At 42.3% G+C, this 25621-nt stretch overlaps 1 protein-coding gene across 12 annotated transcripts in view; it reads right to left on the reverse strand.

Annotated features, from left to right (window-relative positions):
• Positions 1-25621, reverse strand: part of DAB1 (DAB adaptor protein 1) — a 413827-nt gene that overhangs the window by 7983 nt on the left and 380223 nt on the right. For 10 of the 12 annotated variants that reach the window (XM_058030141.1, XM_058030142.1, XM_058030139.1 and 7 more), the window contains 7 exons: positions 24639-24704; positions 20188-20247; positions 8330-8392; positions 7094-7202; positions 4795-5343; positions 3879-4021; positions 2894-2992 (listed from right to left, as the gene is read on the reverse strand). In XM_058030141.1, coding sequence (XP_057886124.1) covers positions 2909-2992; positions 3879-4021; positions 4795-5343; positions 7094-7202; positions 8330-8392; positions 20188-20247; positions 24639-24704 — 1074 coding nt within the window. In that variant the 3' untranslated portion in view covers positions 2894-2908. Of the gene's footprint in view, positions 1-2893; positions 2993-3878; positions 4022-4794; positions 5344-7093; positions 7203-8329; positions 8393-11131; positions 11189-20187; positions 20248-24638; positions 24705-25621 lie in introns of all 12 variants that reach the window. The other 2 variants (XM_058030151.1, XM_058030150.1) reach the window with 2 other exon arrangements.

The raw sequence follows: 25621 nt of genomic DNA on the forward strand, positions 1-25621 counted from the left end.
GAAGGTTTCTCGAGAATCTCTCATGAATGATTGCCAGTGCAAGTTTTGAGCTGGGCAGCAGCTCAATAGAGCTGCGTTTGTTCCTCTGTTCAAACTCCCTGCTTTAATGCAAAATGTCAACAAAAAGAAATGTTTAAGACATTTGGTTAGGATCACAGCTGAGAAACAGTTCTTTCCCTCTCTCTCCTTTCACCTCAAATACTCCCCACATAATCTAAAGACAGCAGTGGGGATTAAACATAAATAATCTGAAGGTGGCAGTCATTCTGTATTCCCTTCACCTCTTCTGCAAAATCACTATCTGTCCTCAACAGCATGCATGAACAAAGGGGAAACAACCAAATACAATAAACAGCTCTGCAAAGAGTTAATCTCATTTCACCTGTGGAAGTTGAGCCTTTCTGCTTCTTATCTTTAACCATAAAGGGACAAAAATGTAATATATCCATAAAACGCCACATTTACCTACTAAGAGCTCATAGCTGTTTCTGGAAGAGTGACTTCTAGAAACAGCTGCTTCTGGAAGGATGAAGATTTTGAGAGCTGAGGTGGAAGATCGCAAAAGGAAGAGAGGAAAAATAGGAGAAAAGAAGACAGTAACCAGATGATAATTTAGAGTATCAGAAGGAACCAAAAAACCAAATTGCTGTGGTACCTTGAAAGATCAGGGTACAAAAAGCCAGGCAGGTGGATATTCTGAATACATCAAGATAAATAAAGACATGGTATGGGCAGAGCTGGTTTCAGAGATCTGGGAGCAGACAGATTTGACATTTCTGCACACAATGCCCTCCTGAGAGGTCCATTCAGCTGAGTTGTTACAGTGCAGTTCTTGGGTAAGAACCATGTTCTAAAGAGCAAAGTAATCTCCCATCTAAGCCACAAAAGTGGCTTTTATGCAGACTGTGATTCTTCTGCATGACATGTTTCTCCCCATTAAGTTTCCCTCCAAATGCAGAGCTCAATACACAACTCCCCAGTAAGTCCTGAATTGATAATTTTCCATGGGGATTAAACTTCCCGTTGCTCTGACGACACCAGGCTTCAGAATTAGCTGGGCTGGCCTTGGGAAGAGGATTTCCTACAGGCTGCTGCTGAATGCCTCTGCACACAGGCACAATGATATTAGTGGAACCTCACTGGAGAAAGGCTTTCTGTTTTGTTCAGCTTCCTCTCCCTGCCTACAGCTCTCAGGAATTAATGTAATACAATAATCAGGAACATTAGTTAACGTTTCCCAGCATATATTTCAGGGAATTATACATATTTAATGTGAGACTCTACAGGGATTAACTAAAAATGCAGCAAAACCATATGCAACCACTGCTAATACACTGTCCTGGTAGCTCTGAATTGCAGAACCACCCTGTGATAAACCATAATAAACAGATGTATGTGGGTTTCCAGAGTGTGGGACTCAGATAAAGGGCAAATCCTCTTTCATGATGTAGCAAAGAACTCTTGGAGTGGCCTGAAGCTGGGATAGCTGGGGATGTCAGTGCTGGCCAAGGGCAGGCAAAGGCACAGCCAAATTATCAAGTGGCACCATCCATCTGCAGCAGCAGCTCTCACTGGAGTAAATAATGAATGTTCTTGCTGGAGCAGCTCACCCCAGCTTGCCTTTCTCCTCACACTGTCACTCCTGGACTCAAGGAGACACAAAGCCTAATGCTGCTTTTGCTGCAGCCCCAGGAGCTGGGCAGGGGTGAAGCCACAGAAGGGGGAGATGCCCTCTCACAGCACCACATGTTGTTAAGAGAGAACCCCATTATTCCCAAGCGTATCAAAGCTAAGTTACCGTAAGGTTTTTTAAAATCATATTTAATGCACAAAGTAAACTGACTCCTAATGAAACTATTAATTCGGAGATGAAACTAAACTGAGGATGGGTAAGTCACTGGCAAACCCAGTGGAATTCCTGTACAAAAATGGGAAGGGTTCTCCCACTGCTCTGGATTTGCTCCAGGAGCTCTGTGCTGGAGCACAGAAGCCCTATCAGATCATGTATTTGGGCAATACCAAGCAGGAGTGGCAGACGGGGAGAAGATAGTGAAACATATCCTTCAAACAGCAACACTAGAGAGTATTTGGATGGAATAACAACGCTCAGCGCTCATAAAACTTTGTAGCTTCACTGTTTTTTTGGCAAAATATATTTACTGTATTGAAACAAATCACAGAGCATTTACAGGCAGCCACATTTTCTACGTGTTCTGTAACACAAAGGATGAACAGATCTTCTTTTCCGTCTGTCTGGGTTTAAATGACTTACATTGATGAATAATTTTTAAAACATCAGTATGCCAATGGTAATATGAATGATGATAATTTTCAGATGTTTTTAATTTGCAGTTAGAGATAAAAATACACAAACCCATTTCAATATTTTTTACATGCAGATAATAAACGTGCTTCTTCTACTGATTATCCCATTGATTTAGGGTAGAGACATTCATGTATCATTACATAATTTTATTTAATGATTGTTATGTCTATGGGTAAGATGTCTTATTCCATTTAATAGGTTACATCTGACTGAAGGCAAGGGTGGCTTTGATAAAAAAAATGCTCCGCCTAATATGTTGTTAATAATGGCTCAGTTTCCCTATTTGCCCTCAGAATTTGAACACAAAGTAAAATAAGTCTACATTTCTTTCAAGCATGCAGGCAGCTGGAACACACATATTTGCATAAGCTGCAACACTCAGTGAATGGCAAAAGCCATGCAAACCACCAAGCACGAGGAATACACTGCGGAGGATGGAGAGGCAGAACGCAAGAGATGAAAAGGAAAAAAAAAAGAAAACCATGCATCCATGAAAGCAATGGCAGGCACTGGTGGAAGAGTAAGTGAACACCTCAAGGTGTAGAGAAAAAAAGGACAGATACCTACCCCAACCTGTGCTATCTAGCTACCGACCTGTGGACTTATAGTATCACCAGCTGGCTCACCAAAGGGATCACTGTTGGAGGAGGCCTGAGACCCATCAGGCTAGAATACAAGAACATAACACCTTTTTTTCTCAACAATAGCAAGTGAAAAGTCAACAGGAGGTTATTTTCATGCTGTGGGCATAACAAGTACATCCTATCTCATGAAAGCCAGGGAGTGAGGCCTCGCCGCTCTCCAAAGCCGTAGCGTTTCCTACAGCTGCTGCAGGCACCAAAGGGCCTCACCAGTTCCTGCTGGAGCCCAGGCAGGAGCTGCCACAGGCTTCAGAAGGCACTGGATCAGGCCAACCAGAACTGCAAAAGTCCCTGAAAGCCATGTGAAACAGAAAGAGTCCAAGCTTGGGTTATTTTGCACTTTTTGTTGTATCGATCCCCTCTTGTCTTTGGCTCACTCGGGCTCCTCCCTCCCTGACACCTGTTGATTGACAGTCATTGCTTGGATAACATTTCTTGCTTTGGTCCATAAAGGCAAAGAAATCACATACCGAGGGCCAGAACACTGAGGAACGTAGCTAGGCAAGCAACTGGGATGCAAGAATGTGCAAGACAACACCAATCATCATCTTTTAACACACAAACTCTCACATCTTTCTCTGCAGCCTCAGCATGTTTGTTGTTTTACCCCAAACTTTCTTACCATGAGTGAAGTGACTGCTGGTGTGCTAAAGAGCAGATTGGATACATCTAACATGTACAGTCCTACAGGTGAGCTCTGAGTTTGGTTCCTTGTATGCAGGGTTAGTGCACATCAGCAGAAATGCTGTGCTATCAGCTGTCAAACCCAAAGCAGGACGGCAATTCTGGCTGCTGCTCCCCCACAAGCACCACCCAGGCCTACTGGAAAAGTTGTTTCTGACACTACAGAACAACATTTAATCAGCTTTTATCTTTTCTAGTTAAAAAGGAGACAATGAAGATATAGAAACCTTCTTGCTACTCACAGCCTCTGGCTCCTCACTTTTGCTTGGGCTTTCAAACCCCTCTTCAAAGAGGTCGTCTGCAGCAGGGTCACTCGTATGAGATGCTGATGATTTGGATGGAGAGCTCTGTCTGGGTGCAGGGGTGGGAGCTAAACAAGGATTAAGGCAACAGCAACAATTATTCTGATTTCTTCAAAAAGACACTTCAGCACAAAATTTGCTCACACTTTTACATCCCTCAACTTTTCACCATCCTGAGAATCATTCTCTAACAAGAAGCTGCGGGAGGTAAATTTGGGCACGGTTGTCATTATCAATCCCATGTGTTTGATTTCATTTGGCGACTTCCAGATTAAGTTTGGCTGCATCTGGCCTATGTGTTTATGAACCTGGGAGGCACCACTACATTGCCTTAGGAAAGTGTGAGTCACCTGTCCTGTGGCAGGTAAGTGAAACAGGTCTCTGACTGACCCCTGGTGAATGTCATGAATTCCTATTTTCAGCAATCTGCTGAAAAGAGGAAATCCCCATTGCCATGCTATGAGCACCATAAGCTTATTTTACACCTCTCCAATTAATTTCCCCATGTGTCCAACATGTCAAGCTACTAAAATAAATACCCATCCCCTAATTTCTGAGAAGTATGGATGGGACATAAGTGAAACCAGTTTTAAGATTGAATGCCATGGGCTCCTGCCAACCAGCCTGCATGTTCCCATCACAAAACAAATATTAAACCATTTAATTTTAGAAATTAAATTTCAGACTGTAGCTGTCTGTGCTGTTCATTTCTATGACCTCTTAAACCAGAGCATGCATGAAGGTTCTCAGTATCTGGGCTGGAATTTAAAAAGAGACAGAAGTGCTTTAAAGAGCAGTCATGTCTGAGGAAAGGGATGGCTGAAGGCCCATAAATACTCACGTGAATTTGTAGATGGGGTCGTGGAAGTCACAGGAGTCAAATTTAACTGAGAGATGTCAAAGTCATCACAATCATCTGCTTCCTGTGCCATCCCAACTTTGTTAAAGTAACTTGAGAAGGCCTCTGAGGTACAACTGAGGGAAGGCTGATCCGGTTTTCTTGATGGCACTGGTGGAGGCTGAGCCATCTGGAAATCTTTAAACATTTCTTTTCCCATTTTCTGCCTGGGCCTGTCTGTCTGCGGACTCGATCTGTTGGAATCGCTCGTGGGCGGGACGGTGGCTATGGGAGCAATGGTACCTTGAAACATGGCTGCTTGTAAAGGCAAAACAGTTTGTGTGGGCATGAAGGCAGTGGGCTGGAACTGGCCAGCCACGGACGGCCACGGCTGCTGGGCGGGAGGGAAGATGCCGGGCTGGCCCCACGCGATGGGCTGTCCTCCCTGCATCACCTGAGCGACTGGAGGCTGGGCACCCATGGCCAGCTGCTGCTGAACGAGGGGTTGCTGTCCCCAGAAGGAGGGCAGGACAGCTCCCATGGCAACATAACCTTTGGGGAATAAAGAGAGCAGGAGGGGGGGAAACAAATGGGATGGAAGGTTATAATGGTGGCGTGGCGAGCACGCGGGAAAGGTGACGCGATAAATCAGAAACGTGCAGAGCTGCAGCACGCTCAGAGAGAAAACTGAGAACACTGAATTCACAGCACTGCACAAGTACTCACACTCAGAACCACAGGCTGGTGGACTCTGCAATGCAATCATCTCAAATTGCATCATAATGCTGCTGCTGCTACTACTACTAATAAAAAAATCCAACCCAGATGATTCCAGATTAAAACCCTCACACTTGGTTATTACCCAATTACTTGAGAACATCAAAAAGATCTTGAGCTTCTGCTGCACTAAATACCTATTAACAACAAACTGCTTCAGGTATTAGGCTAACATAACCCCCTCCAGCTGAGGAGGAAATTAATGATTAAAATCAAAATTATAATTGCTTCCTGTCAGACCTGAAGCCTCCTTTAAAGCTACCAAGAGTTTGACTGTGTAGGAATTACAGGATCTGGTCCTTTTGTATTTACAACAACAACAAAGTGCTTTGAAACTAAAACTCCTGTAAAACATTTTACAAATTAAACTACCTAACATAATTATGTTCCACTGATACAAGTACTGTGCTTTACAGATATGCTGTTTCACATTTAAATTCAATACTTACCACTAATACTTTGCATAATGTAACCTCTCTCTCAATTTTAATACTGCTATAGCTTTAAAACTCTTGTTTCTAACCCGAGTGTTTCCCCAGTCCTCCTGTACCTTCTCCTCCTTGCTTTATTTCCAGGCTGTTTTGTGTGACAGTGTTCACAGGGATCTTAGGATGAGGGAAAAGATGAGGATCTGACTCCATGTTTCAGAAGGCTGATTTATTATTTTATGATATATATTATATTAAAACTATACTAAAATAATAGAAGAAAGGACTTCATCAGAAAGTTAGCTAAGAACAGAATAAGAAAGAATGATAACAAAGGCTTGTGGCTCAGACTCTCTGTCCGAGCCAGCTGACTGTGATTGGCCATTAAACAGAAACAACCAACATGGGCAAATCAAAGATCTACTTGTTGCATTCCACAGCAGCAGATAATCATTGTTTGCATTTTGTTTTTGAGGCCTTCAGCTTCTCAAGAGGAAAAATCCTAAAGAAAAGATTTTTCATAAAAGATGTCTGTGACAGTTCTGTAATCACAAACATAAGCGTGGCTGCTATACTGTATAGGGAAAAGCCCAAAACTCAATAAAATGCAAAAATAAGGAAGTGAATTTTGAGAGACCTAGGTCCTGGGTGGAAGGAGAAGTAGCTCAGATACATTTCTGTTCCAACAGATGTCCCGAGGACATTCCAGGATTTGACAAAGTGGAATACCTTGAAGTGCAATCAAATTCTCAGCCTCTCTTCACTGGAGAGAACAGAAGATATTCACTGCTGCCACAGAACCCCCAAAATTTAAACTAAAAACTGTTTCCTCTCTTTGTCCTGTACCTAGAAGTTCTGTTATCCAGAGGCTGAACAATGCTTCAACTCCCAGTGACTTTTTTGGCTTCTGCTTTAAAACATGTAGGCAAATTCAAACTAATGTACTCCCTGCTTTGCCTTGCCCTGAAACCACCCCTCAAAAGTCTTCCCCACTTCCACCCTGCTAAAATCAATGCCCCAAGTACTGAAATGCAAACCAGAGCTGGGCACTGATCCCCAAATCTGATTCCAGGCTTTAATTCCAGTGCATTCCTTACCTGAGGGTACGGCAGCAGTGCTGAAAGGTACAGAACCAAACATGTCTGTACTGGCAGGGAGTGACTGGGATGAAGATGGGATAAAGGCATCACCTGGAGTAGCAGGAGTCTGCAGGGAGACAGGCAGAAAACACAGGGGTGAGGAATCAGCTCCAGCTTCTGCTGTCACATCACCTGGAGCTCTACAAATCCAGGTTTGGAGTGAAGAATGAGAAAGAAGAAAAAATGGGAAGATGTAGAAGGGAAGAAGCAATAGAAATAGAAGTATTGGAATTTGCTGGGGATGGGAGAAAAAGAAAGAAATAGAGGAACTTTCTATCAGAGGAAAAAAAATTAAGGTGAAATTTGCCTGGAATACATCACAACCAAAATATTGACATAATTTCTTTCTCCAGAATATACAGACTTGTGATTTTAGATGTTAGGTGACAAAAGGGAAAGTAATCAAAGCATTAACTTTTAAGTTATTATTAGCAATTAAGGTAAATGAAATATCTACAGGATTTAGGGAAAACTGAATAAATATTTATTCTAATTAACCAACAAGACCAGAATCATAGGTCTACATTAAAGGAGAAGCCAAATCCAATTGAGTAAACTGAGGATGAGCAGAAAGGGCTTTGAACATCTAGTCCCAGACAAGATCCAGAACATACTGGAGATCTGAGGCTCCTGACCTCACAGCACCTGGATTTTCTCAGTATATTCACACTTCCCTACAGCTTAATGCAAGGCTCTAAAGCTTCATATGAATTTTTTTTTGTTATCTTATAATGCTGAAAAACACGTTGAGACATTATTTTTTGCCCTTAAAAGACATCCAGCTCTTTCTCTATGTCTTTCCTTCCCTCCTTTAACAGCAGCTCTGGGATCTGTGCTTGGTGGATCCAGAGACATGAAATATGAGGCTGTAACTGGATCTTCTGCAGAGCAGTGGGAGGGCAGTGCAGCATTTCCCTCTGACAAACACAGGGAAGCAGATCTGCAGCTCAGGTTGCACCCTGTGTGACACTTAACACCAGAGCAGAAAAATAAAAATCAAAGGTATTTTTACACATCATTGTGAAGCAAGGACTGCACGTTCAATTCACTTCACTTTCATTTTCCTGAGACCTAAAAGCTACTTTGAAATCCTTCCCACTGGAATGGCTGAGGACACAAATTGTAAATGTGCTCAATAAATGTGCTCAAAATGGCATGCAGGGAAAACACAGTGCAGTTTCCCTGAGTACTCACTGGGGGAGAGGTTACATCAGGAGGAGTGGACATGTCCCCAAAAAGCTCTAGTTGGGTAACAGCCTGTAAAGAGAAAAAAAAAATAATTCCATTTATCTTTTGAGGAGAAGAAACTATGAGTTAAATAGTTACAACTTGTAAAGTTATCTTGGTAACAGCAAACAAGATAAACCTCCCCAAAGTCCTGCAGGCTTCAACTGTGAAGTCCCACATGGAGGAAGCACACAGGCTCAAGCTGTGGGATTTTAATATTGCTAATGGACCCAAGCAGCCAACAACTCACTGTAAAACAACTCTGTAGGGAATTCTCCAAAGTGAAAAAAAAAATGAATAAAACATGAAACAACTATTCAGAACAGGACTGGATGCATTACTGCTGTGCCTTTAACATCAGTGAGCTCCAAGCATGATTTATGGCCAGTCCTTTTCCCCGGCTCCTCTTCCAAACCCTCACTTCAAGGTCTTACAGCATGGCAGCAGCACTGGAGTGCCAGCAGGATACAGAGGGAAGGGCTTTTAAAGTGCTGCCTGATTTCCCCTTGCCCATGGGACAGGTGTGACCTGGATAAGGGGACTTGAAGGAGGATGCACAATGGGGTTATTGCGAGTTTGTGGCTGTACATTTAATTCTTGTTAGAAATATTTCCTTGGGATGCCCTTCACTGGGAGCTCAAAACAGGTCACCCATGCAGGCCTGGCTAACTGGACCAGAAGAGAAAACACACTTTATTATAAGAAGCAACTTGAGTGGCTGCATAATCAAAGCTCCTTCACGTGTTCTAGAGCAACTTCACTGCCTCCCACCCACCTGCAAGTGAGTTCAGCTGGAGTTCAGGGATGTTAAAGAACAGATCCCTCAGAGCTCTGCAGGAAACCTAAACCCCATCCACCACCCTTATCAGGGTGGAAAACTTTGGTGAGAACCCAGAACTCTTTCTTCTCACTACCTTTCTCACTGGTTTTCCCCACAAGTATCACACCCACAAGATGTGGGAAGGCACAATGCTCATTATGAACAAGATTTAATGCAAATCTTAGTTTAGCTCGTTGAATCTCCTCCCCATCTTAGGCACATAAACCTTGGATCCTCCTGTCACACACACAGGTTTGACATTCAGCTGAGTCTTGTCCTGCTAAAGCAGCCCCTGAATGCTTTGGACAGTACCCAGACTGGCAGGTCAGGCTTTACAGCCTTCCAAGAGACCAAGATAACCCCAAAAATTTTTCCTGCCTTTAACCTTCCATTAAAAATTATCCCTTAAGGAGTAAGACTACACATATCAATAGTTTATACTTTTTTTCAATCCACTCTCTACTTCCACACACAAAAGCAACACCACAATCAGTTAGAACTGGAATTTGTCTGAGCAGCTCTGTTGATTCTCAGCTTCATGTCATGAATTATCTCACATATTCTCACATTATGTTTTATATTAAAATAATCACATTGCTTTAGTGCTATGACAATGCATTTTCTTCTTATGGGCTTAGATATCCCTTTAAGTATCTGCATGGAAATGCAGAAGGGAAAAAGAGGGAAAGGTACACCAATTTTAATGCTCTGTTCAATTCTAATGTAGGAAAATACTGCCAGGAGTAGCTTTAGAAAAAAAAAAACTTAAACAAGCAACACACCCAGCCTAAGTCCCTTCTGCAGTGTGCACAAACACATCAGGCAAGGGTTGTTAAAATGCCCAGGAAAGTGGGAATATGACAACAGCAGCGCTCATTTGGAAATCACTTCAAGCCTCCTGTAGGCACTCCTGACTCAAGAGGCGTCAGGTGACACTGAAACACTCCAAGAGCCACTTTCTCCTCACTCTCCAAACTGCTTGTTCAGCAGCACCCCAAACCTGCCCTTCTCCTGCCCCCCTTGGGAACTACTCACTGTTTGCTCCCAAGGAACATTTGTGTCCTTTCCATGAGCAGATGAGCAAGCCAGGGAGGATGGGGAAGGGCAGGGTACACTCAGCTGTGTGCAAAGCTATACATTTATTTTTTTTTTGTGGAAAAAATAGTACAGGTTTCACAGGAATAGTGGAAATTGATAGTCAGTATACTTTTGAACTCTGGATTATATGACATGCATCTGAAAGGTGGTAACTCAGATCCCGGTGCCTCCATACTCCTGGATAATGGGAATAGTAATACTTTTCAGAGTTCTTCAAGGTGATGGATCTTTGGATATTCTTCACAGATATAATTCTGTTAAAGCTCTGCAGACACATTTCTAAACAGGCAGCTGGAGAGAGTGATAGGAAAGTCAACAGCACTTTGTTATAATAAACCCTCACTCACAATATTCCCCAGGAAAAAGAAATACATTTACAGGGGAATTATTTTTTACAGAATATCAACCTCATATACAAGAGGAGCTACAGAACCACATCAGAGAATGTAAACACAAATTCAGTGGGAACACAACACCTTCATTTACTGACTGGAGCTTTAAACAGCAACCCTTGGAGGTGCATTTTAAAGTCCCAAATGGTTCAGGAATCTTTTTTCTCATTCTTCAGTTCTCAGCCTGAATAAATGAATGCATCATCCCTGACACAGAGCTGCCTTTATCTACTTGCAGCACATGAGATCCTGGACACCAAGCACTTATCTTTTATTTCTGTGATTTCACTGTCACTACAGAACTGATTTCACCCCTTATGCTTCATTAAGATTATTCACATCTGATATTAGCTACGTTCCAGTGAAGTTAATCCCAAGCTGAACATTTTCCAATTGCATTACTCCTATAATGATTTCAGCTATATTTCCTTAAAATATTTTTTAGCGTCACAACCTTACCTGAGTGACTGAAACAAGATTTTCATCAATGTCCAGCAATAAGTTTCCATTCTCCAGCTGTAAAGCATGATTTATGAAATGAGATGAATGATTTATGAAAATGACATGAATTTCTGAGCATGAAAATGATAACCTCCATAATTATTGACTTCAGCATTGAAATGAAAACCCTTTCCATCTTGCTGTGAGCGCAGATCTGAAATCAGGCAGTCAAAACAGTGAGTCTGAATGCTGCTGGGATGTGGGGCAAACATACATTTCTGCTAAATCTCATCTTCTGGTGTATAAAGCAATTTACCACTTGTGACACACCTATTTATTTTCCTAAATATTTATTAATTCAGCAGCAAGCATACCCATTGAGCTCTGATCCTGCTTACATTAATGGAACTTTTCCCTGGCTTGGTGAAAGAAGGGATTTAACATCCTCAGAGAAAAAAAAAAGAATGATTGAGTTTTGGAAGACAAAAGCTCTAAAACCAAGTATCTACAGAAAAAACCACACATTTCTCTAACTAGGGAAACTATAACATCAATGTAAACATAATTAGGGTAATTATTTTCTCTTCATAGCAATTTTGAAATTTACATGAGTCAACTCATGTTGTATGGAAATCTATAGTTTGTATGTAAATATATGTGGGAATATACTGCCCTCACATCTGTACATATCTGTATCCATCCACACACTTAGCAGATATTATCACTTCAGAAGGTTAAATTTCTGGTAACATTTTTTGTAGTGTTGGAGACTTCATTTCTGCAGACACAAACAGCAGCAGGCTGTGAGAATCAAGTCTAAGATGACTGAGAAGCTCCATACGAGCCAGTAATTCCATGTCACTTTAAAATCTCACAAACAGCCTAGAATGCTTCTTCCCCCCTCATCTCATCACAGAGCTGAAGAAGAGAGAAAATAAAAGAGTGGGAAAAGGCAAAGCCAAAGTAACAATATCACTGTGCACAATCAGGAGCAGATACAGCCCTGCACCTTCCTGCAGCTGACCCTGTGTCCCTCCAGCTCCAGGAGAGGAAAGTGTGAGCAAAGCTGTGTCCATTCACTCAAAGAACTCCAGAGACTTTGAGAACACTCTCTAAATGACAGCAGAATGCTTTTTTTCAGAGTTTTGGCCAGCAGTTCATCACTTTGTGCTCTGACTGCTGCCCTGCTACCCTCCAGCACCAGAAGCCTGGAGAGATGCTGCAGCTCCAGGTCTTTCTCCAGGTGAGGATTCCTGCACAGAGCGGGGCAAAAGCTTGCTTTAATTCTCTCAAAAGGCTCCCAAAGGGGTTGGATGTGAAACCCCCTCCATCTCAGCCAGCAGGAGCTCACCAGCCCCTCATGAGCAGGATGGGGCGGAGGAGGGACAATTAATCCTTGCAGCACAGTGACATTAATCCTGCCATGAAAGCTCCATCTTCCTAGACAGGCAGGTGAGATATCCTGTAAATCTTTCCAACACAAAATATGTAAATCTGGTCTTTAAAGCAAGCAGCACCACTGCAAGCCAGGAGCAGTTTGAAACCACTCCAAGACTATAGCAGAATTCCTCGTGACACTTTTTACTATTCACTAAAAAATAACTTATTGTCCAGGAGCTGGAGAAAACTACAAAGTGCACAAGCAATGGTAATCACAGAATATCCTGAGCAGGAAGGCACCCATAAGGATAAGAGAAAAGTGAGCTGCAGCTTTCATAAACCACATAAAACTGATCCACTCCAGTACTCCCTCTGATCACCAAGTCCTCTGAAAAACATCTTTTTAAGCAATGCAGAAGCTCAGAATTTAAAAGGGAAATCTAAAACCGGGCTCTTGTGCTCCCATGAGTGTGAAGCACCTTCTTCTTTCAGTCCCATACACATATCAAGACAGAATACCCAACTTCTGCTACTCAGTCTGTTTTTCACCAGCAGCAAGGGATCCACACTGACATATGGCACGAGAAAACCTGCTTAATACTGCTGTACTTTTGCACACAAGATGATAAAATAGCATCTCACAAAACGTGGCTTTGTAATCTCAGAGAATGGAGCAAAGATGGTGCTTAAAACCACGAAAAAAACCCTTGGTAATTAACTTGTACTCTGCTACACAGCTCAACAAGAAAAAAGAGTATGAAGGATACTAAATATAGCAAATAAGCAGCAATTAGTAATTAACCTTTGAGCTGGGTATTAGCTATTAAACTCCTTTAAGGCAGCAGAGTGGTTTTCATTTGGTTTCTTGCACTCAGGGTGAATGCTACACCACACAGCCCAGCAGACCAAAGAGGAATCACCCAACCACAGCCTCCCTGCATCTCCAATTCCCTTTTCCTGACATGGATTTTACATGGAAGTCTAATGACAAGTCAAATGGTTGGTCAAGCTAAAGATTTTCTATCTTATTTCAGTTGAACATGCAAAGATTTGGCTATGACAAATAACTTTTCTGATGGTTCAAATGGTTATTGCAGCTCAGCAGAGCCCCAGTTGTTTGCACCTTACACTACAACTCTTGATATTGCTACAAGCTCCAGGAGCTGCAAGCAGCTTGCTAATTAACCACAATTCATTCTAAAAAAACCAATTAGAACCACAGTGAAGGAGCATGTCAGCATCAGGACTAAACCCATCATCAGTCAAGCCACGTCTGGTAGGCTGAGACATCCCAAAAACATCCCACAGACATTGTTTTCCTGTAAAACTACTGCTGAATTAATGAAGTGGCATGGGAACTCAACAAAGAATTGCTCAATTACTTCCCAATTAAAAAGAATACACAGAAGAATGTGTGTCAAGAAAAAATTGTCAATGTTTTTGCAATCTCCAGCTTCCTGCAGATCCCAAAGATCCTCAAATGCCATGAACTTTCCCAGTTACAGACTGCTGTCACCATCCCAGATTCACGGAGGTACAGCTGAGCACAACCCTTTCATTTCAAGGCTGCTGTCAGCATTTCATTGTGGGATCAAGAATGGTTTGGGGTGGAAGGGACCTTGCAGCTCATCCAGTTCCACCCCTGCCATGAGCAGGGACATTTTTCCACCAGATCAGGCTGCTCAGAGCCCCACCCAACACTTCCAGTGATGGAGGCAATTCCCAACCAGCGCAGGTCATGTCAGCAACATGAGCTGCCACAAAACCACTGATGGATTTTTACCCAAAACCCCAGTGCTCAGAATCCCACAGGATGTGGGAATTCTCCTGTTTAAAGTTCCTCTTTCCTGTTTGACAGGGTAACTCTGAGTTAGTGATCACAACCATTCTCCTTCAGGGAATTCTCCTGAAGCTACAAACCCAAGCCCTGGGTGTGATGTACCCAATTACAGGGCAGCCTTGAGCTTCACTGCATTCCCAACTGTCCAGGTGCCTTTGTTTGGTGACTGGGAAGGTCTGGATGTGCTGGTTAAACATCCTGTTAGTCAATCCTGCACTGCTGAAGAATTGGGACTGTGGGATATAATTGACATCCCAGATTAGTGAGGCATGTTGAGGGAATTGAATTGCTCCACTGTTGCTCGATAGCTTCCCTTAAATTAAGGAACTCTTCATATGATCAAAACAGACGCTTACTCATCTGTTTATTTTCTCTTCATTTGCAGGGAACTTAATTCTGAATTCCCTGTGTATTTGGGGTATTTACTCTTATAGGAAATGGTATTTAAAATGCTTCAATTACCACTTTTCTCTGACAGACTCTAATAAATCAAGAGACCACCAGAGTGACTCGAGCTTGGAGCCAGGCCCACACTGCTCCCAGGCTACACATTCCCAAGATAATGGAGTTCCCAGGCACAGAGGGTGCTGGTGAACACATGAAAGAACTTCATCACTTCAGGTTGACAATGCTATAAACTGGGAAGATTAGGGAGGAGGACCTGGCTTCTGCTTCCTCTGTTATTGAAGTTTTTATTAAGGAATTAACCAGAAAATATCCCAGAAAAGATAGCTGAAGAAAAAAAAACCAAAAACTGGTTGGATGGGGCTTGGAGTAACTTGTTCTAGTGAAAGCGCTCCCGCTGAAACAGATCTTTAAGGTCACTTCCAATCCAAGTCTTTTTATGATTTTCATTCTATGATTCTGCCTAAAAAACAAAGGCCCACCAAATCATCAATCCAGGCCACAAGACATTGTCCCAACAAACTAATACATTTCTCAGTTTTTGCAACAAGTAGCTGTACCTGCTAAAAATGCACGTCCCACACTGTACTATTAAACCTCATCCATGGGGTTTAATTGGGCATGACTAAGTCAGGACATTGGAACACAGGTGTCTCTTTCAGCAAATGTAAATAAAACTGGACAGTTTTCCCAGCACAGATGGCCAGAGACCAGGACTGTACACTCCCTCTCTCCTCACGTCTGAGAATTTGATTCTGGAAGCCTGACTGTGGAGGCTGAAGTCAACATCAGCAGCCTGCAAGCTGTTTCTGCAAAGCCACTGTGAGAGCATTGGGGGGCAGGATGGTTGGGATGGACAGAGAGAAGAGATCTCTGAAGCCAGGTCATGGAACTTGGGGTTTATTGCAAAGGGCCTGGGTGCAGGGCCCTGTTGGGATTTGGGGTTTATTGCAAAGGACCTGGGTGCATGGTCCTGCTGGGATTTGGGGTTTATTGCAAAGGACCTGGGTGCATGGTCCTGCTGGGATTTGGGGTTTATTGCAAAGGGCCTGGGTGCAGGGCCCTGCTGGGATTTGGGGTTTATTGCCAAGGGTCTGGATGCAGGGCCCTGCTGGGATTTGGGGTTTATTGCACAGGGCCTGGGTGCAGGGCCCTGCTGGGATTTGGGGTTTATTGCACAGGGCCTGGGTGCAGGGCCCTGCTGGGATTTGGGGTTTATTGCCAAGGGTCTGGGTGCAGGGCCCTGCTGGGAGCTGCAGCCACAGCTGGAGCAGGCCCAAGAGAAGAGAGGGGGAGAGAGGGTGAGAGCGTAAGAACATAAGGGAGTAAAAAAGGTAAGAGAGTAAAAAGGGTAAGAGAGTAAAAATGTAAGAGCATAAAAGGGTAAGAGAGCAAAAGCATAAAAGAGCAAAAGCATACAAGAGTGAGGTTCCTGTTACAATACAATAAATCTTCTGTGTTGAATATCCTAATTCTCACTAACCCATCTAGTACAATATACAAATCCTATAGCATTTACATACAGCCTATAAGAATCATTACATTACCACACTGTGTTACATTTTAAACCCTAAAAATTCCTCTTTGGGCCCCTTCTGCCAAGCTGTAGGGTCTGCTCTGACCCTTGGGCCTGTCTGCAAGCAGAGGGTGTTGTTGCATCAAAAGGGGATTACCTTCAGCTGGCCATGCCATTGTTTTCCAGTTGTTCAGTAACTAGGATATCTCAGAGCTTGCTTTCATTTCAATCTCGCTTATAGTTTCTATATTCTCAAAATCTTTTGCCAGGCAATCATATTGATAAGGCTTTCCTGTTTCATCTTCCCCAACAAGCCACATCTGGGAGAAGCCAGCTGTGGGAATGGCACTGCAATCCCAGCCAGAATCAAAACAGAGCTTTCCCAAACACACCAGAAAGGTCTTGTGGCTTCTAAACACGAGCGTATTCAGGTCCAGCTTCATCTGCTCCTCCCACACCATGTCCTAAAACATGGAATTCCTCCCTTGTGTTCCAGCCTGGTCTGATAGTCCCCACACATCTGGCACCAGCCCAATGCCTGCCTGCCTGCCTGCACTGTGAGGCAGCACCTCTGATGCCTTGGATCTTTACACAGCAGTGAGATGAGTTGTTTGAAAGCCTTCATGAAATTGTTAAGCAGAGAGTTTAGACACTTTGATGGGGAGAGAAGGTTTTATTGTGACGTGACTGACAGTCTCTGTGAAGGGTATTTTACAGGCTGACTCTTATTACTAAAAACACCGTGACAGGTAGAACTTGATGTGGATGTTTAATGGGGAGACGAAGGGAAATTATGACAATAAGAGATCATTAAACATTTTCCTTTTTTTAGAACAGTTAATTTCACACACAGAACTAGAATTTTTAAGTGGAGCATGCACCACTTAACAGAAGAATTTAGGGTAAGCCTGCTTTCTTTGTCTTGATGTCTACTCTCAGTGAATGGGGAATGGGAGAATTGGGCCAAGGACAGAGCAGAGAGAAAATAAGAATGAATTCAAGAAATGTGAGTTAATACAGAGGAAGAGAGAGGTACTGGGAGGGAATTGAATTCCAGGCAAAGTGTGTGTCTGGAGCTCAGCTGAGGAAAACCATGGGAGAACAGTATTTGCTGGGAAGGGATGCAGCAGAGAGGTGGGGAAACACCAGAATTACATTGAGTAAGCAAATCTTTCCATCCCAATGTCAGAGCAGTGACTTGGCAAGCAGCCACTGCTGATAATTGAGTTCAGTGGGTCCGTTCCAATGCTGGGATGAGGCTCATTCCTTTCTGCCTCATTTGCTCCGTATTTACATTATTTGATATCAGAGATCATGAGGAGCCAGGCCATAAAGCACTCTGACACCTGCTGACAAACAGCTTCACAATGGCACAGCATTGTTAAACACATGAATACACAATTTTGAACTCTCCCTGGCAGCACCAGGGAGATGCTTCACACCTGACTCAGTGGGATCCCCTATCCATGGAGAAATATTTGCCCAAATGGTTCTGGTGCCTTAGGAAGCTGTATCTTGCAGAAAATCAGTGTGAATTACACTGCCCAGTTTCAAAGCAGCCTCTGAAATGGGGATTCTGCCCTCAAGCCTCCACACTGTGGTGGATTTCACCCCACCTAAACCTAATGTTTAGAAGCCATCATGTCAGCAGTTCATGTAAAATTCATCTTCAGCCATAAAAGAACCACCAAATGTACAGTTGTACATTTGTTTCCACCTGAGAGGAACACGTCCTGCAGATGGGAGGAATTTTACAGAATCAGAATCACTGAATGGTTTGGGTTGGAAGGGGCCTCAGAGATAATTTTATTCCAATCCCCTGCCATAGGCAGGGAATTCTCCCACTGGAGCAGGTTGTTCCAAGGCCAATCCAACCTGAGAAGTGGCCAATTCTCTCCACTGAGACAAGGCTGGAGGACACCTGGATGACTTCAATATCCCTCACTTTTCTGTTCAGAGACTAAACCTGCCTGGGAACACACCAGAGGAAAACAATCCCAAGATGGAAACTCCATCTCTGTCCAGATCCTGTGGGCAATTCAGCCTGAATTCAACCAAAACTTGCTGCATTGTTATTGAGAGCTGAATGTATTGTCAGCACAGAGAATTCATGGTGCCTGAAACCTATCAGGAGCCACAAAAAAGTCCCTCATTTCATTCATCCATTATGAAATTACTGAAAGCAAGACCTCCTAATAAAGGAAGTGTCCTTACACGTTTAAAGCAGGTACATGAGCTTGATTTTTTGCCCTCAGATTGAATTTTAGAGGTTTATATAATAATGACAGCTATAAATTGAAAACAAAATTATGGCAAGTGTCTCAATGACAGAGAGTCTCACGTGTGGAAGGGTAAGCAATAAATCAGATGGGCAGTGGAATATTAAATTGCTAATTTTAAGAGCTATTGCTCTTTTTTTTTCTTTTAATACATACTAATATAAAAAGGTGAAACAGGATCTCAGCTATCTCTCTCTTCCACTTCTCCTTTTCTTCATTAATTAATGTACAGAAGTTGATTAGAGAAAAAGCTTTAATCCCTTTAAATTTAACCATGAACTAGCAAAAAAAAAAAAAAAAAAAAAAAAAAAAGGTGCAACCAGCTTCATGGAGATGGCAGATTAAATGAATTTGATGATTACAGAGTAGGTTCCATGAGTCCTATATCTCATATCTGCTATTTACAGGATAGAGTAGTTCCAGAGTGTCTGCAGACATGATTGCAAGCACTGCACAGCCAGCCACGCTGCAACAACCTAAATTACACACTGTACCCTGAGTGAAATTGAAGCATCACTGAAGGGATAATAAGAGAGTCACAGAAAAAGCGCAGCAGAAAAATTGTACCACTGAACTATATGAAAAACTACACGAGAAGTAAGTGAAAAATCAACTGCTACTCCATGCCCACAAATCCCTCAATCAGTGATGCAATGTGAGTTATTGCACCAGATTTCTGCAGGCAACATGAAGATGCCTCCTTGTTCTTACTGGCTCATGGTGAAATATTTCTGGCAGGGTTGGTTGGTTTGGTTGTGCAAAGCCCAGAAGTGTCACAGTCCAGGTCCCCATCCAGCTCCTTCACAGCATTTTTCTCTTTTTATTCCACATCTTGGTTACTGTGCAAGTCACCACATCCTGGTGCAAAAAAATCTCCTTCTCCTGAACACAGGCATCTTCCCCATGTTTCTCCCACTACAATTCTGAAATTCTGAAATTCTTTTCCTTGTTTTTTTCCCATTCTCACACAGTTCCTCAGAAATACTAATTTTTTTTGTGTAACCAAAGCAATCCAAAAATTTCTTGAGGCATTTATATCACAACTTCATATAGAACAGCATAACCCACCCTTCAGCAAACACACACCTTGTTCTAAGGCATCTGTCACTTCTCTCAAACACTTGTTACCATTCTTTGCATATTTTGGGAATAAATGCTGCACCGTTTCAAAATGCCAACACACAGAATGGGAATGGTGTTTTTTTGGCTACGACAGCATTTTATACCCATTTTTCAAATCTTTACCTGCCCAAGCAAGGTAAAGGACAGAAAAAAATTGAGCTGAATTAAGCTTAGTTTCTTGTATACTTAGAGTACTACAGAAACAATACACATTTGGGTACCAGAGGAACCCTTCAAAACCAGGCAGCACCTCAGGCATTAACAGGCAGAAGGCTTGCTGTCAACTCCTAACCACAAATAACACATTCACAAATGGTGACTTGCCTAAAAATGAGTTAGAAAAGACAGAAAGGAGATTCAAGCAATGAATGAGATGGATTTAAGTGGCATCACAGTCCCCACCAGCCCATAACACATCACTGACAAAAGTCACACCATGAAGAAATGTATTAAATGTTACAGACAACAATAAAAGCCACAGAAGCTAAAAATTTCACTTCCTTTACTGTATATAAATAGGGGAGATACTTACACTTACAGGTTGACTTTTTGGCACATCATAAACACCTTCCTTCTTTTGGCTGGTAGGAACCTGTAACAGCAAAGGAAAACTGAGGTCACTACAAAAGCAGCTTGGATGAAAAACTGAAAACAGCAACTGCTATTTATGCACAGGGTACAGGGTGTACCTAAATGAGTAGTTTATTTAATACTAATTTTTAGTATTAATGAAATCGAGGATGGTTCCCTTCTTATCCAAGTAGGACCATTAATGGAGAAAATACTGAAGAAATAAAACACCTATCTGAATTTTCTACAGCCCAGCAGTGTTCAGAAAGGAGATTTCCATTCTCAGATAATTCTGGTTGCATGAAGCCCAGGTGCACTTGGAACTCCTTCCTACTTAAATGGTTGTTTTTCTTTAACTTGGGGGTTAGAGATGGGCAATGGAAGTTATGGTCAGGTGAGTGCATCATCTCCTCAGAGACACAGAGCAGAGTTACCAAGGTGAGGCTGAGAGATGTTTTTACCTTGTGTCAGATTTCTCCCTCACAATTAATGTAATCTTTAAAAAGAGTCCTAATCCTGCAGTGATGGGGCCTTGTGGCTGCTCTATGAAATATTTGGTTATAATGCTGCAATTTTCCTAAGGAATCAAGGCCTCTTGAAGCCTGACACAGGAGAGATGGGCAGGGACAATGCACTTGAAACTCTGTGTGAGCCTTTATTGAGCCAGCAGTCATGATTTATACCCAGGGGATTCATAACCTGCTCATGGAGACTCAGCTGCTCTGTAGAACTGGGCTGTGCTCACCCAAGGACCACTTGTTTGGATATTTATAATTTCTATAATTTGTGATTATATTTCTTTTCCTCCCTGGAAGCACTGAGTGTCCACTGAAAATGGCAAAAGCAAAAAGAACAGTAACCTGTTCTCATCAGTGGTGCTTTTCCACCAAACAAGGCACTCAGAGTACAAAAGTTACATTTCAGACAACAAGGAAACCTCACAGGTCAGTGAGATGATATTGAAAATATGATAAAATTATGACCTTTTTGTTTTATAATACAATAAGTGTCTTAAGGTTCTGATACTATTCTCAGACTGGTGCAATGTTACTTATTCATTGAGATATGCTATCATTTATTGTTCTGTATAAAACATCTCTGTACTGTTGTACAGCATTCACAAGAAACTGTGTTCTTAACTCGGTGCACATTGAAGAGTTTGTCAGGAACCTTTAAAGAAACTGAATGAACTTTGTGGAAGATCTCCTCTCTTCCTAACCTTGGCTTTCTCTGGCCACTTCCACCAAAGCCAGTACCACATCAGAGATGTGGAACTGGTGAAAATTCAGTGCCATGGCAGTAAGAGTCTGGAAAGAGAGAGAGCTGGAGGTGACAGTGTGAGAGCAGGAAGCAGGAATCGTTGATTTAGGAAGTCACTGGAAAGCTGGATCTTCACAAAAGGAGGAGAAATATGGAAAGACAAACTGTTTCTGAACTTTCATTAGTGTGCATTTTTTTCTGTTTTCTCCAAAATCTTTCCCTTTCAGCCATTCTCCTCTTCCTCCTTCCAACCCTTCTGGGAAGTCATCCCAATCTGGACATAATCCAGAGCTGTGGACTGAGCATTTCCCTGCACCATCAACCCTTCTTTTTCTACTCCAATTTATCCTCAGAGAAGAGCTCCTTGCATCTCACATGAAGACAGAGGAACTTTCCTGAAAGCCATTTCTCCCTCCCAGCTCAGTGCTGCCTGACCTGCTGTCTTTTCTTGCTGTTCACCACCACATTTGTTTGCATCTCTGCCTGCTCTGGGGGCTGCAAGGAATTTGCTGTTTTTCCTTTGATTAGCAGCGCCAATAAGAGGTACCAGCTCTATTTCTGCTGTCAGCTCTGTCTCCGTGACAAGCTGTGAACCATCTGGATGTCTTTGCATCGTGCAGCAATAAAAGCACCACAGTCCTAAACCCTCAATCTCAGATTGTCAACTCCTCATGGAGCAGAACTTTCCTCTCCACAGAGACCAGAGCTGCCACACAAACACCAAACCACCTCCCAAAATCCCATTTCTACCTCTCCAGAACACCAGACAGCAGAGGAGCTGCTATTAAGCAATCTGAGGGTTGGTATGTGCTCAGTGATTGAGTCCTTGCCTAACAAATTATAGCAACTTACATAGATAATATTAGAAGAGCAGACACAGACACTCTTTGGGGTAATGTATCAAAGAAAGGTGACAGACAGAGAAAGAATGCTTAAAAAGAAAGTTGTGACCTCTATTATGCTAAAAAGAAATAGAAATTGTCACTTTCTGCACGTATCTTTCATCTGCAAATTCCCCATGGGCTGGGAATCTCTGACACCAAGGGAGAAATGAATTTGTTGCATGCCAGCAAATGAAAAGCCAGAGCAGCACCAGCAGAAATGTTTGGTGAGGCTGAAGCAAGGCTGTGTGAGGTTATTGAGCAGATGTATGTGTAACAATGTCTGTTATGGGGAAGGCTTCACAGTAAATAATAGAAGCTGCCACAAATATGCATCAAATTTAAAAGAAAGAAAAAAACAACAACAAAAACCCAACTAATCAACCAAAAGCACAAAAAATATAAAAGAGGATCTTTCTCAATTTTGTTTTTAACAGTAGCCTGATGGTTATGAGCTGACCAAGATCTTGTAAGAGAAACGATTTTGTCAGGATCTGAGTGTAAAACCTGAGGTGTGGAGACCCATATTTGTGGAAGCCAAGAGCTCAGGGAAGCTCATGGCTATGGGCCAGTCTGCAGCTGGGACACATCAGCATCCATCAGTTACAGAGAGACCAAAAAATGACTCCCAACTCCCCAGTTCAGCATTTGCTGTACTCAGGTAGTAAACAGAGAGGACAATGCTAGACTGTGAAGATCCAGAGTATGGCACATTAATCACAGGTGTTTTCTGTGACCACCGTGGGAGGAAACACTTCATCACATCCAGATGCTGTCAAATGAAGCCTTGAGCAATTCTCTGGTGACTTGGAGGATAGTAACAGCAGTACCCTGAGATGAGACCAGGTCTCACTACCTGCTTTTCACCTTCTATTTCCATTTTATGGAAAAGAAACTGCCCAAGGAGTCCTGCAGTTCTCTGGGCTACTCCTCAGAACACAGTTCCAACTTCTTCCCTACCCACCAATGATTGCTGGAAGATCTACGAACACTGGGAGCAACAGCCCCATTTTGCCTCCTTCCACCTTCTAATTCTTTGAAGTGTCACTAAAAGCTCCACACTTTGATGAACAACAATCACCGTTTTTTCCCCTCAAATCTAGTTCTCATGGGATTTTTGTTTCTAGCGCAAACCTGACAACCAGACTAGCAATTTTTTAACATTTGCTGAGAACAGTCAAACTTTCAACACTGAAAATGTTCAGCCTTAGGCAGACTCTCACCTTGAGTGAGAGCTTTGCATGTCTTGGTGTGGAGATGCAAAAAGCTGCATTTTTGAGTGTGCATGGTGCCAGGGGAGCAGCAGGGAGAAATTAAATGAATCTCATATTAATGACCTTCTGATGGCATCTATAAGATGTTGTTTTCTAACGTTTAACTTGCATTTCTCTTTCCCAATCAGCTTTTTATTTTAGCCTACAGCCTAAAATAAAGCACAAGCCTTTTATTTTTTCTATTATATTCCTACATTTTCTCATTACTTGATGCTTTTCCTTTTTGTTCTACCCTTGCTCCTGCCTACCTCACAATCTTTTCCTATAAGCAGATCAACCTCTAGTCCAGCTGGATGAAATGCTTAATCACTGCTTGAAACTCCTTCCCCTGCACACTGAACAATTTCCTCCATCACAATTTTCTCACAGCACACAAAGATCTCTGTCTATCCTCAGATTTGCCTCTAGTATGTGATACAAAATGAATTACATTATATTTTAATAAACCTCGTACCGATCCCTTGAGGATAAATTGAACGACAAAAGATTATTTTATATTGCTTTCAATGCAGCTTTTTGTCAGTGTGAAGAATGTGAGCTTGGGCTTTAACATAACATATGCACTCTGAAAATAGTTTCCCTGGTCTGGGGGGATATCCCTTGAGAGCTCTGAGGTTTTGCTCAGTTTTTCCCTTGGTTAGACAAGAGAAACAAGAGCAGAACCACTGAAATTTCTAGGAATTGCTTGGACGGCCTGCCAACAAAACATCTTCAGCATGTTTCTCAGAATAGGTGTAAAAAATTTCAAAAAAATTAACAGAAAAAAAAGAGAAAATCTCCATTTATCACCTCATATGGTGTACTCAAAAGTTTGTGAGTCGACAAACTTAATATCAATTTGCAGAAGCCGATATGACAAACAACAGAAAAACCACATTGTGACTGGGCAGATAATGTCACCAGAATGAAATGCCAAGACAGTTTTGGTGATGGATGAGAACTACGAGCTATGAGCTATGTATGAGATGCACTTTCAGCGAGGGGAGAGGTTTTTATACCTGATAAATGTTTTCCTCCGTTTCAGGCTCACGGATGGGCTCGTGTCCAGCCTCAAACACAATGTACTATGGCAGCAGCGCCAGAGAGGGACAGTCAGAGATGAAACAGAAGGGAAAAAGGCCGTTTGGAATTCCACGTCAAAACAAAGGCACGCATTAAAGAAACAACTTCAAAGCACAGGCTGGCAGCAGGACAACTGGTTTGTTGGGAGGCACCAGGAAAGGTTGTTTCATATTTCATGAACAGGCCTAAATCTCCTCTTAATGATCATTAGAGCAACTCCCTAATTCTTCCTCACCAGGGAGACTGCCTGTGGCCCAGTATTAATTTTCTGAAGGCAACGTGAATTTTGCCTCTTTTACATAATGGCAATTATTTCCACATATATTTATTGTCTATGAATAAAAGTGCTAAATCCAAGCTGGGAGAACGGGCTGGTGTGCGTGGAACAGGCCACGTGGCAAAAGGCTGGCACAACACTTTTTCATTTTCAGGTTCTTGCTTTATTGTGAAGAGTACAGAACAAAACTCCTGACATTATAATAGCTGAACAGAAATTTAGGGCATCCTGACTCTTATCATCTTCCTTGCTGCACCTTAGGCACTGTTCAATATTCACTAATGGTTGAATTGGATCCTTTCAGTGTGACTCCCACTGATATGCCTAAGTGGAAGAACACAGAATCCCCAGGAAAAAAAAAGTAAACTATCACATATTTTGTTTCAGCACAAAAACACGAGAATGAAATTACATCTTTTTCTCCTTCACACTCAGCAGGGTATTGGACATGAATATATTGACACATTTCTGATAATCATCTTTGCTCCCAGACATTTTTCTTGGACGGAGCAAGACTTAAATTTCAGATCTATTATTAAATCATAGCTCAAACACCAACAAGGGAGTGTGTTACAACATCAATGCTACTGTTGGTTTTTTTTCCCAAATATTCACCCTCTGAATTAAATTCTGGCTCCACAG

This window comes from Melospiza georgiana, chromosome 9 (assembly GCF_028018845.1).
Source record: "Melospiza georgiana isolate bMelGeo1 chromosome 9, bMelGeo1.pri, whole genome shotgun sequence".
NCBI lineage: Eukaryota > Metazoa > Chordata > Aves > Passeriformes > Passerellidae > Melospiza > Melospiza georgiana.